We start from the raw sequence: 21,083 nt of genomic DNA on the forward strand, positions 1-21,083 counted from the left end.
AGGTTGTAAATACTGATAGCTGATTTATAGGGACTAGGTAAAATAACTAGGATGACAAGAGTCCCAGGAATAACTTCTGTGGAGTTCCTACACGGGCAACATCTGTTGGCCTGTACAAGCACAGCAGCATACTTAATTATCCTGTAACGGACTGGAAAGAGCTTTTACTTGAAGAAGTTTTGGTGGCAGCTTAGTTCTGTGCATTACTTCAAGCAACACAATCCATACAGGGACCTTGACATCTAATAGATTTGATTCCAAAGGTTACAAACTCTTTAATAGGTGAGTAGTTTTGCCCTTGCTGCAGCTGCAGGTCAAGATATTAGATTTCACATCTTCCTTGCAGAGAAAAGGGAGTGACGATGCTGTGACTTTTTGTGCTGGAAAGGTTTCTGAACATGCTGTCCTCTGACAATGTCAGAAGGTTTCTTCCAGACCATAAAAAGACAAAAAAAAAAATTATAAAAAGAGCACCAAGTAAAAATATGTTCCTTCACCACGGTGCTTAATTCAATGTATTATAAATAAGTATTAGCATTAACAATGTCAAGTCCATCTGTCAAACGAAGAATCTACTCTCCCAAAAGCACTATAGCTCATTGTTTGCATCTGTTTCATTGAACAGGTCTCAGACGTGTGCCCACTAAATTTCCAAAATTCCCAATTAACTTTTTTAGTTTGAGTTTGGTTTTGTTTTTTAATACATGGTTAGAGATATTTCCTTTTTTTTTTTAGTTCAGTCTGGCCACAGCATACTTACTAGAACTATGCACCAAAGGAAATGTATGTTAAAATTGTCTGGAGAAGACTACGCACAGAGCTGTGTACAGAGCCAAGCATGTTTAAATCATTTCAGCATATAATGCCAGCAGGTAAATCACGGGGACACTAAGGAAAGCTTCGGGTGAGAAGCTGCAGGTAAAACGCACACAGTTTTTTTCATGCATCATATACTGCATTTCAGTTAACAGCTGTATCGCTTCCAATTTACACAAAATACCACATTTTCAGGTGTTACACAGATTCCAGAGACAGACGCTAAGAACTGCATTTCCCTAATTTGCTTTGTCATTCTGGTTTTGGGATGGCTGAAAGGGGCCAGAAGTCTTGGGAATAAACTGGCACCTCCCTTGGCTTTTTGCACCTTGTCCCACCCTCCTGGACTCAAGTCCCCACGCAGCTGAGAAACCAGATGAAAGCAGTGAAATTTTTGCTTACTGCTAAAAGTACAAATGAGAAGTCTGACTAAACCCTGTTTTTCCATCCGCAGAAAACAAATAAACATATTTTCACTTCAAACTTAACTATCTTCAATGCTCATCTTCAACGCTCCCTGAGACTCGGAACAGAAGAATGACTTCAGTGTTATAAAACACGCATGTGAAGAACACAAGCTTTTGAAATACCTTTACCAGTTCACCCCAGGAAACGAAAAAAAAATACAACTTCTCAGTAAACTGGCCTTCAGCCTTAGCTACAAGCCAGAAAGCGCACACCTAGAGCTGGGGGCCAGACTGCACAGAAAAGCACAGGGAAAAGGAGTTACTTTACAAGGGGCAGAGAACAAATATCTCTGTGGTAAGGAAACAGTTCTAAAAAGAAACATAAAAGGTCCTTCCTCATCCTTCAGAAGTTCTTCAGAAACCAGCGATGAAGAAGAACATGGATTTGCAGAGAAAACACAGAGTTTGGAAAGTCTACTGAGTCGCTAAACACATTTATTACTCTCCCACCAATTTCTGTTTCTCAGCTCCATCTGCACAAGTGGGAACACCGAGCTACGCCGGTTTTGCCTACGCTGCCAAGAGAGAAGACAAATTAACAGTGCTCTGCCTGCAGCTGCCTTGGATCTCCCCGACCGAAGGAGCAGATTCACCCATCTACCTCGACGCGGTCGGACCGGCCCCACAGCAGACAGCAATGCTGGCCCCGTTAGCCAGAGCTCTTAGTCAATGAAAGACTTGCAGAGCACGGATGATCTAGATTTGATGCTGAAAGACGGCCATACCTTGGGCTTTCTGTAGCTCCTCAAATCTCAAAGATGGATTGAGGGCAGGCAGGTTCAAGCTGGCATAGCCACGAAGTTTTAAAACTGTCTCACGAGAGTAAGAAATATAAACACCGGGAAAGATCTTTCTGTGCAGAGTATTTCCAAGAAAGCTTTTTAATTTTTCTACTTGTTTTCAAGCTGAAAAACCTTCCCATTATCACTAGCGGTTCCACTAACTGCAGCAGCACAAGGGTACCAAAACAGACTGGGCTCTGAGCAGCTATTCCTCTTTGAAACACTGCACCGTATAATCCTGCTCTGAGCAAGTTTAGACAGCATGGTGGGAAAAACACTGCTGGTCGCTGGCACCTTGCCTAATGTAAGCATTCCTGCTGTTACCCTCAAAAACACCGAGAAATTTTTTCAGTGACAAGTTCTGTAGCGAGAACTAAAAAACTTCTCTCTGGGTTTCATTGCACTGGAAAAATTTCACAAGAATCTGATCTTCCACAATAGGAATTGAATTTTAATTTTCATCCAACTGCAGCACAGTTGCTTTAGTATTTTTGTTGCTGCAACCATTGTCTCAGAAAACCCGTACGAAGATAAACCAAGTAAGATGAAAGAATCAATCCCCGAAAGAGAGGGCTGTGCATGTGCAGATAGTGTGGAGAAAGAAGAATCAGCATGACCTTTATGGAAGGGCATAAAAGAGATGAGCATCAGTCCTTGGAATTAGTGAATCACCCTGGGCTCACTAGTGTCCATCATCGTGGTATCTGAATACTTGGGCAGAGGTCAATGATCAAAGCAGGCACGTTCAAGGAGAAAAAAAGACAGCAAAGTGCAGTAAAAATGCTAGAGTTTGCTGAAGACCAGATTTAAACCTCACTGAACACCTAAGCTTTGCTACAGACAAAAATGAAGGAACCCAGAATTTCTGTTTGAAAGCTGACACTTGAAACATGCCTGGGCCCAAAGGAAGGCAACATAAAATCTAGAATTACCCAAATCATTTAACTCTGATCCATTGTAACTGTCTGAGAATAGCTACTGCAGGAGGATCCTCCTCCTCCTTTTCACAGTGAGCTCACGATTTCTAGAAGGAAGGAAGACATGGCTCTCCCACGATTGTCACCACAGTCTTCTGTACCCCATTTTCAATAAGTCACCTGCCACATCTCGAACATTTGATCAAAGTTGCCAAGGCGAAGCATGCATCTCAGAACATCTTCCTTTTACCGTTTAATTTGGATTTGTGGTCTTCAAAACCGCAGTAACCCAGAGGAACACCTCTGAAGGTTTAAATCTATGCTTACCGTAACTGTGGAGGAAGAAAAATCAAAAAGGTAATCTTTTAGGTCGTTGGACAGATTTGTAGCCAAGCATTGGAGAACAGGGAAATAAGCCTTTTCCGGAGAAAAGGCTGAATTACTGAACTGAAAACTGTTTTGAATCACAAGGCAGACCTGAAAAAGCTACATCCTACAACGTGGAGAAAAACCCCTAACAGCCTGAAGCATCTCAGACGCACACCCCACCAGCACCAGACTGGTTTGTGACATCGGTTGGCCCAGGACCAGTGTTATTGCCATCATTCAGCGTCACAGCAAGCTCAGAGAGATGAACACTGCCTGTCTGGTCAACCATAAAGCATACCAAACATAACTTTTGGCTTGCACCAACACGAGTAACCAGAAAATAGGTTGCAAGTGCCCACATGCCAGGATTTGGAAAAAGCAACCCCCACCCTTTGTTAGTCTTTCGAGGAAGCACTTAATGGGAATCTACAATCATTGCTACTTTTTCGGAGATGCCCTTCTTCTAAAAGGACAGGGAACTTGAGCATGCTTCACTGCCCTCTCCTTCAGCTACCGCTGACGGACGAGGCTGCCTGTCCTAACTGTCAGGCACTTCCTCCCAACCTTGCTAAGGATTCAAGGGCCAGTAAGATTAGTTATCTGCTGAAGGACACCCAGAGTTCCTCTCACACATGGCAAGGAAGCCGTGTAGAAAGTTGCAATTCTGTTCGTGTGGCCAATCACTGTTTTTCACTGGGTTGTGCTTTAAAAGGGATGTTATAAAAATAAATAAATTAACAAGCACTGTGGCCCACCCAAGACAGACAACTGTGAGCTCCAAGCCAGAAAGGAGCACCCATCTCAGAAGACACGTAAGGAGAGGCAGGTCAAAGAAAGCTGATGGGCTCATGTAGAGATACAAAGACTGTAAAAGCAGGTGTTGGCACTCACGGCTACTTTTAAGGCTCCTCATGTGCCACTCGGTGCTGCTTGCCAGCTTGCTTGCCCTTCTGGAAGCATATTTATCCCATTTATATGAAAGGGGACAGTTTTGTAAAGCTATTGCAAAAGGATTTCAGACTAGCATGTTACGATGCTGGAAGACAAGGAGAAGAGCAAGAGAAAACAGAGAAGGACGAAGGAGCATGTACTTCCCACTTCAGTCCGAACAGGGATTTCGGGGGCAAGATGCACAACAACTGCAAATTCCCCATTGCTCGCTGCGGGTCAGAAGTCTGTGCCCGCAGACCGGGACCACACAGGCTCCAGCTGCAGTGACTTGTGAAAATAATCTCCCCAGGAGAAAGAAAACATACACGTATTAACTACTCAGAAAGACATTTTTCAAAGGCTCTTGATATCCAGCTGGTCTTGATTCATACTGACTTCAACAAAATGGTCTTGGACCAATGGTGAGCGCTCTGAAAAATCCCCTCTATAACTTGCCATTGAGGTATGAAAATAAGTGGTGTAAAAGGGATTGTTAAAAAAAAAAAAAAAAAAGATGACAAATTAAAAATGAAAGGTTAAAATAAAATTTGGCTTCAGGCCATAAACTAGGGGGAAACTAACAGTAAAGATAGTTAAATGACTGGAAAGAGAACGCAACAGGAGCTATTATGAAGAAAAGCTGATGGCTTTTAAAAAAGGATTTGTATAGATAGCTGGGGAAATAAATTCCGTATGTGACAGAAGTGCAATTGAGAAATTAAATAAATGGAAAATAAGGATGACTAAGTAGTAGTTAACATGCCCCTTCTCAGTTGTATACTATTATCACATCTATTTTTAATGTCTCTTCAGCTGTCCGCAATTGTCATCCTTTTTTCAGAACTTGTTCCAATGCTCTTTGATACTGAATTAGCTGTTTTTCACTCTCCAATGCTTACAACCGCATCTTTTTCTTACTCAACACTCCCCTTTTCCGACAATGTTATTCCATTGTCTCCGTTTTTCATCTCTCCTTACAGGTTGACTCCCCAGTTTCTGAGCTTTCCAACTACCCTTGTTCATCTTTTTTCTGGAGCTCTTTTGGTTGAATCCTAGCATGTTTCTTTTCTTCTTTTCTAAAGATACAAGCATGTTTTATATCATATCTGGCTACTGTACACATTGTTACCCCTTCAGAAGGGCATTGAACAGCTATAGCTGTGTTCGCGTTGGAAATAGTAAGCTAAACTAAGGGAAAAAAGAAGTTCTTTTTGGCTTTTGCTTTCTGGTTCTTAAAAAAGAACCCAAACATTTAAACTCTCCCCTTTTCCTTTTTACCCTCAAATAACACAATCTTTCCATGAGCAGCTGAATATTCAAACAATAACAGGCATCTGAAGTGTTCGTGATTCTAGAGCTCAGGATGTGTCTAAGTAGAAGAGATAACACGAGATTTAATAATACTGAAAAAATACACAAGTTCTAATGTGATGTATGGGCTACTGAGTGAACCTGACTTTCATCTTTCTTTTTAACCTTACAAGTATGCCTGTACCTTACCTGTACGGCTAACGATGCTCCATATTAACTTGGGACACTGTTATTTATTAAAAAAATCTGTTCCAAACATGTTTCAGACAGTTGAATTCACCATTGTGTGATGCCTCAGATCATTCAGCTGTGTCGTTAAAAGACCAGTCTTTAATTTCTCTACTTCAGTACAATTCTCTTTACCTTCTATATGCAAAGCCAATGGTGTAGTTGTGTTGTACTTAACAATGCTCTTTGGAACGCTATTTTCAAAATTCAGACTTCCACCATAGTGTAAGCTTACCTTCAGCTGCTGTGCCCGAGATACCATCAGCTTTGAAATTGCTCGTGCTTTTCTTCCTGCGGTGTTTCTTTCTGTTGGCGTGAGGTGAAGGAGGTGGATCGAGTTTGGGGCTCGTCGTACTGGATATACTTGGGCTTGAACACACAGAGTCTCCTAACCCAGTATCTGCAGTTGGGGGGGGGGGGGGGAGGAAGAAGGAAAAATAAAAATACTGCATAATTTAAATTAATGATTGCTAGAATCCAAGATATAATCCCTTGCTGTCTGTTAGCAGCTAACTTCAGAGCTCATTGACTTCCAAAGGCTACAGGAGAGCCTCCTAACAATATCCATTACTTTTGCAAAAAGGTACAAAATAGCAACTTGGCTGAAGTTCTGATTCAAGTCCTATTAAATCAACAGGGGACTGCATCAATTTTAGAAGCGGGCCAGCTGGAATGAACAAAAAACAATGGGAAATCACTTTATCACTTCCAATTGCTCTTTCTTACAAAGATCTTACTGATCCTCAAATTAACTCGTGTAACGCTAGGACATTTTAATACATAATGGAACAGAGATACCCCAACGTCCTCTGAACTATCTGCTTTCATTAATATTAGAGATGGACACACATAGAAAAGGCGGTAATGGCAATAAAGGTGGGAAAACAAGGTGTGCATGCCTGGTACAATTAATATTGTGTGATAACGGGTCACTCCGTACGTGCTCCCAATGAAAAACCCATGTTCATCGTGTTTAGTTTCCCCCTGTAGTAGCTATGTAGCATAACTCACAACAATTTTAAGACAGAGTAATTTTCTCTCATCTCCCACCAATTAGCTTGCGCAACCAAACCAAAATTAAAGGTCGATGACGCTCTTCTCTTGTAAGGAGAGACCCACCGTCTCTTCCCTGGTCCATGCAATGGCTGGTAATACATGAACGCCATCTCTTTGAGTAGTTCTTCTCTTCACAGCCATGAAACATCTAACAGCAATATTTACCAAAAGTTTAGGAAATGAAGGCGTACTTGAAATTTCATTCTCCATCTGGGTCCTTTTGCGTAGCAAATACTCAAGTAACCTTAATCCAGTATTTTCCCCCAAGGTTGGTAATATGATTTTAGTTTAATTGCAATCAATCTTTTGGCTATGATTAGTGCTAAATGCATTTCTATTTTGTTGATTTGGTTTTGTTTTTAATTATAAAATTTAACATAACATCCTACACTTTATTTAAAAAGCTTCCTATTATTTAAAGGGAAGCTGTTCCCAGAACCTTGGTTAAATACCATACCTGGTTAAGCACAATACCAGGATTGCACTTCAGAACGTGAATTTATATGTTAGAAAAATATCAAGCCGAAGACTATTTAAAAAGTAACTTTTGATTTTTCTGAGTAGTTAAACCCCCATACAGCTCCCTATTTGACAAAGAAACACTTATTTTGTTTTTTTGTTTGTTTTGTTTTGTTTTTTTCCCCCCTAACAAAGTTTACTTACTAATTACCCACTAAGCACAGTTGTGCTGCAACTTATTAGCAGGGGATAAATTATGTAGCTAATTGCCTGGCAATAGAGACCAAATCAAACATAAGCTTTATATTAAGGATTTTTGTTCTTTTCCCTATGGCCACTATTTTGAAACCAATCATCGAGTATTTAACCACAAAGGGAACCATAGGAATGTATTTACTGTATATCTGTACAGGAGATTTTAACTATTTGGCCCAGAAATGCTCAAAGCAGCTATCCTGGCAAGGGTTTGTTGTCTCTCCAGGTGAAGGGGAAGGCAAACCCTGATGAGAATCCATGCCAGTGCTCAGCATGTTCTTGGCAAAGGGGACACGGATACCTTTGGCTCCTTGGCACTGAAAGAAGAGAAGATGCAAGAGAGGATGCCATCAATACAAAGGCATGACCACGGATGCAAGCTGGTTACTGCTAGTCCTGAATATCGACCTCCAGTTTGAGACTTGAGAAGGTGTCATACGTTGGGTACTTAAAAACAAGAAGAAAAAAAACCAAAACACCACACCCACACAAAAAAACCTCTTTTGCAGCAATGACGTGAAAATTGCCATGTTGAGACAGGCCGGTCGCAGAGCCAGGCACTGCAAGGAAGGGGCCCAGCTGTGGCGGCAAGTTCTGCCACGGGGCACCAAAAATGCATCTCGTTGATTTTCATTTGCTTGCTAAGACCCAGAAAATTCATAAATATCATGGAAATATCCCAGAGAGCACACCGGCCAGGAAGGCTTGCTCATATCTAACACAATTTCTCAAAACGCATTCACTTTTTCCCCTCAGAAAATATGAGGCAAATGGCACACAGAGAGGCCCCATTCTCAGCTTTCACTTTAAAAAGAATTATCCCATTTTATTCAAGGGGAGAAAAAAAAGAATCCAGGGAAAAAACAGCTCTACCAGCCTCTCCCATGCCTTTCACAAAGCTTGCTTCCAAATATTTGCGATGCTGAGATGCATGCCGAAGCGCTCTGGTCCCCGAGGCAGGCGTACGAGGGCTGCGTTCATCGCCACGTGTGACTCCAGCATCCGCCACGATGCCCCGGACCCGTAAAACGGTGAAGAAACCACACCCTGACGCAAAGCCACAGAAGGTATTTTTCAGCAGGATCCTTGTTAAAAAATATTAACGCAGATCTCTACGCTTACTGCAGCTTAGTCTAATTTCTAGGCTATAAATTGCACCAACAAAACCTGCTCCTGAGCTCTGAAAAATGAGGACGCTTATAGGCGTACTGTCTGACTACTGGCGTTGGAGAGCTGAAGAATTAACCTATGGAAAATCCTCGTGATCCGCAGCCCTTTCCAGGTAATAACCTGCTGTCCTTGGGTCATACAGCTCTGAAGCAAAGAGCCCGAAGCTCTCCCTCCCCCTCAACCAGAAAAGAAACGCGAGTCGCTCGTAAACGGGTACCGAGCTGATATTTTTGGCGTATTAATGCCCTGTATTCCCGTTTCGGAGACCACCCTTTGAAGATAGAAGTTATTTAACATTCTCCCGGTTTAAAATATGAGCAATCAAAAGGCGCTAGGCTTACACGCTGTGCTTTCCCATTTCCCACTACTTCTCTTGCCTGACAAGGTATTCTTCAAATTGAAAAGAGGGCTCCTGAAAGCCCGGCTTCGGAAAACTGTAAATGAGTTCAGGCTTCAGCCCGCTGAATGCAATTTCATACTCCTGACTGAATACAAATAATGCATTTTATTTTGTATCAATTACCACGCCTGAGAACAGACGGCCACTGCCGGCACTATTAAATATTAAAAAAAAAAAAAAAAAGGCAAGGAAAAAGGCACGCCAAATTAAAAAAGCAAGCGCCTCATTACTCCACATCTAAACCAGCTTTGACAGAGGCACTGGAACTCATAAGACGCGTTTCACTGGGTTGGGATGGGCTGTTTTGCAGCCATCCCGCGCGTTCAATGTCAGCCATTAGTTCTTCCCAATCGGGCATCAATGTTCAACGCACACCCGAAAAAATATATAATACTAGTAATAATAATAACAATCTGCAGCCTCTCCGAGCTTCAATACTTGAAGTATGAGTCAAAGAAGCAGTTTCACTTTTCACTCGGGAAGCTGACAAGCATGACTAGAGGGGGAATAAAATAACATTCAGTTCGCATAAATATCAAGCGGGCTGCTTGAGACTGATGGGCCAGGAATGTATTCTTAGCCATCATTCTGGCAGACAAGCCCAAGGACACTCATAACTTATTTTACAATCATTTAGTTTCAGCTCAAGTGGAAAACGTGACAACTTATCTCTGCTGACAAGATGCCATATCGAACCTTACAATTAACTCTCCCACGATTATCTGCCCAGCCCATCATTAGCTTTGCAGTTTTTGATGGACTGTACGGGCAGCCTTCCTTGATGATGGTCATCATTTGCAGGGTGTATATCTATATTATACAACATTAAGGACAAAACTCTCCCCTTGCCACGTAGCTGGGGTTGTCCTGACCAGCACATCCTCTGTTCTGCAACTGCTGGGCCGCATTCCTAAGCCATGTGCAGCAACACGCTGCTGAAAAACGTCTTCTCCTCCAAAACGGAGCATCGCCGTGCTCCAGCCTACGCCTGCTGCCGACTGCAACGTATAGAAGCGAGCTATAATTGCCCATGCCCTCTCCCAGCAAACAGCCATCCTTCCTCCCTGCCCTCTCTCCCAGTGCAATTATTAACTCCTCTCAGCTGTAAGTGAGAGCCGACACGAGCCGCGTCCTTGCAGTTTACCTCTGCATGCTCACGACGTGTTAAGGAGGACGCCGCGAATTTCACATGCGTGTTCGGTGACTTTCCGTACCGACGAGAAAACGTGTTTCTCCTTGAAAGGTGAGTTTTGAGCTTCGCAGGGTTGTGAAATAATGCCAAGCTTGTACCGAGGGATAGGAGAGCTTCTATGCAAGCCAGCATGACAAAGCATAGGCGCTCATTCCAGAAAAAGTAGTAAAATAGTCAGTTCAGAGTATACAGAGGGTAAGTTTACATCTATGCAGGTTATTTGAGGCCATTTAAAAGTATGCAGTAGCTCACTCTGTGCCCGGGAGCAACAAGTGACACTGGTAACCAAGCCCCTTAAGTTATCAAGAGATGGCATATTAAAAAACCCAATCACTCTGCTGCTAGAGCAGTGATTTTTCTCTGTAGGTGCATGACACATGGGATAAGACAAAGATTCTGCTTGTTCAAGTCTGACCCAGCTTTTATTCCACAAAGCAAGTCCCATGCCTGCCTCTCCCCTAGATGCGTTTTGTAATTATGGTCATAAGAGAAACTCCTTACAATTATGGCAAATTCTGCTAGGACAAACGAGAGGCGGAAGGGAAGCAGCATGTTGGAAGAAGTATGTTGTCTACAACTACAACCCAGAATTATGAGACGGAACATTAAATGAAAAAAGAAACCAACCAATCCTTCTCAGAAGAGTCTCAAGGGCTGTGCTGTTGTACTGCCTTTATTTGCTGTTTGAAACACTTACACTTGCTATCCTCTAGTAGTATTAAATGATGTTTGTAAAAACTAACATTCTGCACAAGTCCCACTTCTTATCTCTTTTGAGTTTTCCTATTTGGAAGCTGCATGCGCTCCACAAGCGGATCTCAAAGACAACTCTGTTTGTGCCTCTAAGGACGTCGCGAGAGCCCTCCTGCATTGGAAAAGGGTAAGAAATCCAGTTTGAACCCAGCCTGTGCTTCCTCGGTGCCCCTAGCACAGACACAACTGACCTGCACCGCAAACTCCCAAGCATCTGCTCAGAGGGCGGCTGAGATTCGGATTGAAGCCATTTCTCCTTCACCGCTTGCAGTGCCCACACAGCAGAGCTGCAGCAGATACCAACGCAGGAATCAAGGAGGTGAAGGAACTGAGGGACGCTAAGCAGATATGAGTGCCCCAGGCCAGGGTAAAAGGGCTGGGGGTGTAAAAAGCATGAGGAGAAGAGGCAACATATACCGTACGGGAATAGCACGGCACAAAGGCTGAGACAGAAAAATCTGAGAGCGGAGCTCCGTCTTTGGCCCCCGGTTCCTATTCTCTCTCATACACACACAACTCTCTCTCCTGTGTAACCATCTGCAGCGGAAACAAGGATATTCTGACCTCTTCTATCTTTGTGTCTTTTGATTTATTTCATATTTTTGTCAAATCACCTATTTACAAAAACTTGAAACAAACTCAACAGGTGACGCTATTCTCCACAGACCAAAGTCGAGCTTGATCTGGTTTACATTTTTCTTGCATCTTCTTGTTAAAATTTTCCAACAGGCTTTCAAAGTGAAATTAGACTTTTTTGTCAAGCCCAGCTCCCCAACGCGGCCTTATTCTCAAGTGGCTGGAGATTGATTAATTTGGGTTTTTGATTTGCCGAAGTGACAAGAAGTCAGATGTTACAAAAGCGGGACCGGTGAATGGGATCAATTAAAGAGCAGAAGCAGCAACACAATTAATAGCACCAGGTTCAAGGGGAAAAAGAAAGCGCTGATGACGAAAACAACAGCAACAGCTCTGACTGCAGCAGGAATCTTTGCCGCGACCCAAGGAAGGCTGAATCCAAAGAGGGTGTTTCAGAACTTCTACCATGCCATTAGTGTTGAAATGAAATAAGGCAAAGATGTCGGTAGCTGGTGGACTGAATAATAAAAAAATAGCTGGACACTTTCATCTTCTACACATGTGTTTTAAATAGAGGCGAAAAAAGCAATCCTTTTATTTAAACAGGGGAAGCAATAGACTAAAACCATCTGTAGTTGTATTTCAGACCCATTTCCCCGAGCTGAGATTTTTCTGGCTGTGAAATCCAATGCTCTACAGCTTCCCTTTACAGCTATTACCATAAATGTTCTATCAAGTTCTTTATATTCCTCCTCTGCCTCAAACCAAAGTTAAAGGGATGCTGCAATTGCACAATGACTGCAGAAGGCTGGAGTCAGGCACGGAGGTACAGGACTGACATTAAAATCCTGTCAAAACTGCAGCTTGGCAGAAGTCTGTGGATGATAATAAACACTTGTGAGTGGGGGAGAAGGGGTGGCACGAGATTACAGACTACAGAGGAGAAAAAAAAAAAAGGCAAATATTTTTAAAGTACACAGTGCTTATACCTTTGGTAGGAAATAGGCGCATCCGGTCATCGTTTAGCTGAATTCAGCTTGGACACTCAAGCCATCGAGGGCTTAAATTAACCTGCTGCACTGAACGAAATTAAAAGGAAGCTCTGAGCAGAACTGGGGGATGGAGATGAAAGAGCCTCAGGAGTATTCTCTTTCCACGGCGTCTACCATTTTTCCAGCCTTATGCCTAGAGCCTGTAAATCACAAAGCTATCCTGTCATGTACAGAAAGCCCCACTGAATGCCCAAGTTACTGCCTCCTTCCCTCTAACAGCAATTTCAATTAAATAAGAAAAACAAAGCTTCCTCCTCGACAAAAAAAGGATCTCCCTGCTTTTGGAGGGTCTGGCTTTTGATACGTGGTAGCGTGCCTCAAGCAAAGCAGACCTGAAGGCATGTTTGGCGTGACAGGATCGTTTCCACTCGGCAGCCTAATAAGCCACTTTGTGACAAGCGGGGGACATCATCCACAGACTTGTGAGAGAACGTCAGTCTCATGACAGTAAGGCACAGATATCGGAAGGACTGGCTTCGGTAATCTTGGAGATAGTAAGACCCTTGTTACAATCTCCCTTATCTAAAGGAAAGACAAAGTTACCTCTAGCTCATTTCCTACTGACGCGCAATGTCTGGCCATCGTAAAGGAAGCATGAAAGCAAAAATGCAATATAGTGTTTAAAAAAAACCCCACAAAAGTACATGGCTCACTACATTTTCCCTCCCAAGGAGCGACGTATTACAGTGCTAGCAAAACACCATCCTGCTCCCCAGAAATCGAAGTACTGCTAGCAAGAAAAGAAGCAACCGTATCCTGTTAACTCCCTTTCAAAGCCATCTTACGAAGTAAGCTCCTTGTATTGCAGAAGGAATTTACTGTCTGACACAAGGAGAGGGAACGTCTTCCTAAACGACCCTCCTGTGTTGCCAATAAGGTGACAAGCATCAGCAGTAAAGACTAACTGTATTTTGGAGGACCAGCAAGCCTCAGAACATGAACCGGGAATGAGATACTAATCTCTCCTCTGCACATCTTGCCTAAAGCAGGTTTAGGTCAGGGGCAGAGATGATATAAACTACTCCCTGAGTTAACACAGTTTGCTAATTTATCTTATCCCGCATTACACAGATGCATCTTTGCGTTTGCCTCCTTTGTACCGTGTGCTGAATATGCCCTGTGGAAAGATCAAGCATGACAAGTTGTTTGAATACATAAGGACAACAAACTGGAAAGAGATGCAAGTCGTAGATGTTGCAGGATGCCACCACATCCCAAGGCAAACTAACTTCATGGCTCCCGCTGAATAGATCTACAGTCTAGATGTATAAGGGATGTCTCTAATTCTTCTGGCATAACGTTTTCACTGGGCAGCATCAGATCTGTTGAGAAGATGTGATTCTTACGTGGTGTCACCCTGAATTGCTACAAACAGGGTGTATGATGCTATGGGCATTGCTTCTCCTGGCCATCAACTGTATACAAAACAGAGAGGTGAGGAATATTACAAAAGGCAGCTAGTTATGGGGATTAATTTCAGGTAACTAGTTCTTAGCCACCCCATGAGGGAGAAAGACGATGGATGGTCCTTTTGAAGACAAACTCTACGGCTCTGGAATGGTTTCAGGGCAGTATCTCTGGGTTCGATTCCAGGTCATGTGTTGGCTAGTCTATCTGCCACTGTTGAAGCCAGGTAGATAATCAGACACCTCAAGAACAGTTACCAAACTGCAGCATGCTGGACCTAGCGAACCCATCAAGACCATCTCAAGTAATGGCGACTTGCAGAAAAATAAACACTTGGAGCACCACTAAAAGAATACATCTTGGATGAACAAACTACATCACGATCAAGTATATACAACATTGTGTGGCAAATACTATTTTATATCCTTGGTCAAAATGATATGCATAATAAATTTACCTCAATTATACAGAGAAGGTCAGAGCTCCGCCCTGATCTAACAATCACATTGTCTTCTAATTGCAAAACCCCCCTCATTTAACAACATTTTGCTTTGAAATAGAGCCCTGAGGTCTCAAGGCACTTGGAAAATAATGAACCCATGCCTTACTGAATCATTTCCTACTAAAATATTTACCTTGTATTTCAAGATAGGCAAAGTAAGATGGAAAAGAAGAACTGACTCTCTTCAAAGAAATGCTCAGAGCCAGAAAGAGAGCCATGTCTCTTGTCTTTAACCTTCAGTCTGTATAACCTGTGGATAACTTCAAGCATCAAACCCACTCACTGGTAATTGAGGAGAGGTTAGGAAACTCTCTACTGTCAGTCCACAGGACTTCAGTGACAAGCCCTAATATCAGTGTTTTGGAAAAAAATCAAGAAACTTCCACTATTAACTTTTTCCAGTGAAAGCTGAATAACTGTTGTATAGCAAATAGGCAGTTAATTGCATCACGCTAGGTAGGAAAAGGCTAAGGCTTTCCTGGTAACAGATGCCACGAGCACCAGCGTCAGAAAGGAAAAGAAATAATGGAAGCAACACCAAGGATACTCTTAATCAAAGGCAAACTCAAACATTTTCCTATTGCAGAAACCTACAGCTGAAAAGTAAAGCTCTTAATATAAAGCTCTGTCTTTGCTACCTGTCATAGGTGTCAGATGACATAACTGTCATCGACAAACTTTTTCTTAATTTTTAAATTTAATCAAGCACTCTTTCCAGCTCTTACCAGCTCTTCTGAGGGTTTGGATAACCAAAGTCAGGGCCCTTCTTTTGCTCTCACAAAACCCATGCATCAGAAAAGCCACTTGCCTAGAGCGACTTGTAAACTGGATACTCCTCATCAACCTGGACCGTGGGTGGCACACACTGTCGCAGAATTAAGGGATGATATCAACTGTAACAAATGAAGGGGGCCCAGAGACTTGAAAGCAGATGCTCTTCCACCTGCAGGAAGGCCAGGTCTCTGTGCTTCAGCTGTCCCCCAACAATCAGCAGGTTGTGAAGGAGTTGCGTATCGGGTTTAGCACAGAGGCTTCTTTCACTCCTTGAACTGTATATGCTGTGAAGAAGCTTTGAAGTGTTGGATTCCATAGGTAACGTATACACAACATCCCTGTACCCCACACTCTGTGATCTGGACTGAAGAGAAACTGAGCCTGCAAACAGACATGCTTGATGAGACAACCGCTCTCATGTTAATTGGAAGAGAAACTTCATTAAGCCGGAGAAGAAATCAAAGCATTCTGTGTGCTTCTGGCACACACCTTGTCCAGATCCTGGGAAAACAAAGCAGGGTGCTTCTGGACATACATTCAATAAGAAATCTAATTATTACAAGGATCTATTTGAACTACCAAAGTATGGACATAAAAAGAAGAAATTCTGAAATCGGGAATTACTCCAATAGTAGCTATACATTAACTGTTTACTTTCTCAACTTTATGTTTAAAACTTTATTAAACTTTATCTAAATTTAAAATTTATATTATCATCATCATCATCATCTAAATTTAGATAAAAAGATTAATGAAAGTAAAAGTGTACTGATTTGGGAAGTTTATTAATTTCCCTGCTTAAGTCTTGCTTATAAGGTCCTTAAATATGGAATGCATGGCGCTTATGAAATTTTTAAGCCATATTATTTGAATTAGAAGAGCGTATAGAGTGTCACACTTTGCTCTTGCAGTATTATGTCTTTCCTGTATGTTTACCTGAGAATGTGTCTCTCAATTTACATTATTCTCTGTAAACATGATTTTATTTTTCAAAGTTCATAAACTCCTGTAGGATATTGTGTGAATCTGGCTCATGTACTTATTTCCTTGCAATTATAATTTATTAAGATACATCACTCCCGAATACATACAGGCATCCTCACACCAAATGCACCTCTTCAGCTTTTAATAGCTAGTGCTGGAAGATTCGTCCTGCTGCTGCTGCTGAATGCAGTCGATGTGTTGATGTCTCGGGCACTATTTACGCATTTTAAGACCACAGGTCACATTTATTCCTGAGATACCAGGAAAAACAATCACAGCTGATCCTCTGTCTCAAACTACCTGGTCACCGACCTGCCAAGAAACATCACAGCATAACTCATTCCAAAGTGCAAACATTTAAGATTGCTTTAATCTTAAACTACAAACGTACAACAAAAACCCCTTTGAAAGATTAAACCATCTTTTTATACAAATGAGATTACAGGACAGCCTCCCTGATGAACAATTCGCTTTGTACAGGGGCGTAATCACGTTCAATATTAACCCTTCCATTCTGACAGATACTAATATAGAAACAGAGAACAGAATATATTTTACAGACTTCTAAGTGCTGTATCCGTCAAACGTCAAGCACCTGAGCTACAGAGAACCAGCTCGCAGCTGAAGTTACACAAGGAGACAGCTGTGGAGATAGATATATATGTATTTTAAAACACAACCTGAAGTTAAGAGTGCGCCCTGTTTCTAGTGATACCGGTGCCGGGTATCCACTTTCCTTACTTGGTAAGAAGTACCGACTCTCGGCGGTGGTTAAATACCCCGCGCGGGGTACTGCAACACGCTAACCCTGCGCCTGCAAGGTCAGGAACGGGAACCGTCTCCCAAACGCAAGCTTGAAGACCTGATAAAGAGAACATTCACTATTCTCACTATCCTGTCAGGCTAAAGTTTATGCTCCATAATAAAAATAAAGTGCTTTGGTTTGAGGGTTGTTTTTTTTTTTTTCTTTTCTCGTGAGCGGGGACAAACGGAGAAGGTGTGACAACCAGACCCAGCTACAGGCAGAAAAAGCTCTGATTTATTGAACACTGCTAGACAATCACATCAGATTAATCAACATCAGTATCCAGAAAAAAAAAGAAAAAAAATAATCATTTTTTCCCTTATTATAAGGAATGTGCCATACGCTTTGCTATTTCAGTTTAAATTTTAGGCGAAACGAAATGCAAAATATGCATTTAAGCATCCGTAAGTAAATGTCGGGAAAAACCAAAGCTTTATAGTTCCACTCAAAAAGTTAATTTAGTCACATAAACAATTTACTGGCAGACATGTGGCACTTCAGGCTGTGAACAAGATTAAGATGAGCATGAGGTTGCCAATGTCAAATTATCTGAAGATGAAAACTCACATTTCTTGCCATTTTGGAACCAAGCGCAGGATTTAATTGCTGAATGCAACAATTCTTTATATTTTAATCGGGGGGAGGGAGGGGGCAGAAAGAGGAGGATCTTAAACAAGAAAAGTGGATGGGTTTCTGGAGAACTGCAAAAATCCATATAATACAGCTCAGGATTTAAACAGCAGCACAGGGTAACTACAGAAGTACTTAGCTGAAACCCAGCAAAGTTGTGCAGAAACGCCCACCTACCCAAAGTCCTCCTTAACCCAACACCACGACACAGCTCAGTTTAAGCCTCAAAGGTTCACTGGTGCCATCTCCCCCCTCCACCACAGACACAGAAACAGAAGAACCGCTTCCATCTTCTTCATTCTTTTAACTCATCACGAAGCAACGCATTCCCTGATGGATGTGAAGTCCAGTGGGACCACATGGCAATGGCTCAGCTACAGTTTGGCGTTCATTGAGCTGCAACCCACAGCCGGGATGCCCTGGTGAAAGGCATACTGAGAGCAGTAAGCAAGCCAGCAGCATCGGAACCCATGCTGCACAGAGGTAGCAGATTGTAATCAGGGGGCTTTTGCCCCCTGATTACTTTTTTTTTTTTTTTTAGCATGGCATGTTGGGCAGAATTTCAGGAACAGCTCATACCCAGATGTTCTTCATCTGTACGACAGGACAGGCTTTTCCCATCATTTTGGCAACAAACATATACCCAGAGAGCACAAGGTAAGCACTTATATGTTTTGAAACTGGTAAGAACCTCCCCAAGAAAGGCAACCTTAACCCTTCCCATTCAATTGATATTCTTACGGTCTACAAAACGGAATGGGTAAGCGTTGGGTCCTACTGCTTCTGGATGCTAACACGTTCCTACAAGAACCACAGGCAGAAAGCATTATTTAGTTTAACGCTCTGAAACCCTTTTCAGAGAACTCCTCCTTATGCTGACACCTTTTTGGAGAAGAAAGCCCAGTGAAAAGACAAATGGGACACCTGCCCACATCTCAAACTTCATGTTTCTTCTCTCCATCTGCCTTCAAGCTCAGGTAGGGCGCAGGCAACATGATGCTTTTCTAACTAATGCTCAAGCTGTCAGACAATAATCAGATTTCCTTGCTGACCTCCCTCTTTCTAGCCAAGCACTGAGATGATACGGCTTCCTCCTCCTTTAAAAAGTTCTAGAAACCAGTATGAAACACCACCACTTCTAGGGTCTTATTTGAACATCAGACTGTCTTTGGTATCCTCCTCTTCATCACGCTGCACCGGAAAAATGACAAATGACACAACTATGAGAATAACATAGCAGACCATCTAGCTGCAAATGTCTTGTCTCTACCTCACATACTTTATGGCGAGGATCCAGAAGGAGATACGCGACGCTCAGAGGCAATGAAAATTGCACGAGTGAAAACTGCTGAAATTACAGTCTAAATGAGGTGGTGCTGGCAGATTGCTCGGGCAATTTTGCAAATTTCATTAATTGTGAAAATACGATAAGGCTATTCCTGTCCTCTTTCTCAAGAAAGAGGAGCAGCAACTCATAATTTGCTTTGAAACCAAGGATGAAGTTTGAGACCAATTTATTATTATAAGGAACTTATTTGCCACCCCACACAGAGCAATCGCTCTGCCCTGCACGCCTGACATTATTTTTGGGAACCACAGGTTGCCAAACTGCATCTCCCCCCTGTAGAAATTAAAATCAGCCTGAAATATGAAGTCCTGCAGGGTAGTTCTTGCCATGCATTATTAGCCACAAAGAAGGTGCTAGAGAATTCTGAGAAAATACCAGTTTCCTATTCCCTTTCTTGACTGAGTAAAGGCAGAGACGCTACCCTGGTGGGAGTCCAGCTACCGAGGACATTGTTGCACAGGATATTTTAATATTTCTGGTTGACTGGGCTACTTCAGGTAAGAGTGTGTAAAAAATGTCAACTAAATTTTAATACTAGAAGTTTTTGAGTATGCAACCTCATGCAGAAAGGGGATCATTTTCCAGAAATTGCTAAAAAGTAGTACTTTATAACCCAGGTTTCCTCAAGGTACGTTAGGCTGTTTAGAAAGCAAAGGCAATAATAAGTTGTCTGTTAGCAGAGTTTACCCCGACGAAGTTTCCCTCTGGAAGTATTTGCCAGAAGCAATTTGTCTGTTGACCACAAAAGGGTGTGAAAAGTACATGAATATTCTCTTTTCCTTCCTGTTCTTAAAGACAATGTAAACTACTTGCACATATACTGTCTTATACATGGTAAATTTTACAATATTAAACATTAGCAACTGCAGGAAACCCCAGAGCAGCTCTAGAGCAGCTAGAAAAAAGGAGAAAATGACTTTATACTTGCTTTTCAGTAATTATTTCCCTCTTTAAAAGGAGGAAAAAGCTCTTCCAACCTAAACCATCTATATATACTTAACGCAAATAATTCTGAAATTCTATAAATCTATTTGAAATGATATAATTTATCCTAGTCAAGAACTTGCCTATTGGATTCGAACAACTCTAAACAACGTTTTCTGCTTCACTTTTGAAATGGAAGCGTTATGACTGTCAGAAGCAAGTTGAACCATTTTCTTTTTCAACGTACAGCACAAGACTCCATCGTTGAATCATTCCAAGTGCTTACGATCAGAAAAGTAAGGCGAGCTGTAAGGTCTGCATTAATATAAACACTCCAATGACCTCTCATACCCCATGGCACAGTGAGAACTCAATTTCACATTAATAAACCCTAACACCAAACTGTTAGAAACTCAAAAGACACCGGGTATTACAACTTACATAAATTACAGCCGAGATCAAATGGCCCGTACAAGCAATTGTACAGTGATAAAGCCTAAGTGGATGATATTTAAACAGATATTTGATTTACTGCAGAATTTTATATCATGCTAGAATTCAAATGACAATTTACAAGTCCAGAGGAAAGAAATCCCTGTCCCATGCAAACTACTGTTTGCAGCACTGTCTCAGAAGTGCTCAATATTGTAACTTTAAGAAAGAAATTCTTCCCTCTGATATTCTCAGGACACAGTCTTAGAAGCCAAACTATAAAACCTGACATTTAAAAAGAGAATGAACAAGCTGCTACTTCATCCCCAGGTAGGAAATAACATCCTCAGTCTTCTGTGAGTTAAGTCTCATGAACCTAATTTTTGCAATCTAATACAGCTGGCTGTGGTTTCTTCCATCAAAAAAAAAAAAAAAAAAGCTCTGACACCAAGTTTGAGGATCTGTCTCTCCAGTTCTTTCAAGACGTACAAACTGCAAGGATCGCAGGACAGCGCCAGCTCTCACTAATGGCAGCAACGCCACT

At 42.0% G+C, this 21,083-nt stretch overlaps 1 protein-coding gene across 5 annotated transcripts in view; it reads right to left on the bottom strand.

The window, feature by feature from the left end:
• AGAP1 (ArfGAP with GTPase domain, ankyrin repeat and PH domain 1) overlaps window positions 1-21,083 on the bottom strand; it is a 385,812-nt gene that overhangs the window by 85,262 nt on the left and 279,467 nt on the right. For all 5 annotated transcript variants that reach the window (XM_072874082.1, XM_072874081.1, XM_072874078.1 and 2 more), the window contains one exon: window positions 6,056-6,220. In XM_072874082.1, coding sequence (XP_072730183.1) covers window positions 6,056-6,220 — 165 coding nt within the window. The remainder of the gene's footprint in view (window positions 1-6,055; window positions 6,221-21,083) is intronic.

The sequence above is a fragment of the Ciconia boyciana genome, chromosome 10, assembly GCF_034638445.1.
Source record: "Ciconia boyciana chromosome 10, ASM3463844v1, whole genome shotgun sequence".
NCBI lineage: Eukaryota > Metazoa > Chordata > Aves > Ciconiiformes > Ciconiidae > Ciconia > Ciconia boyciana.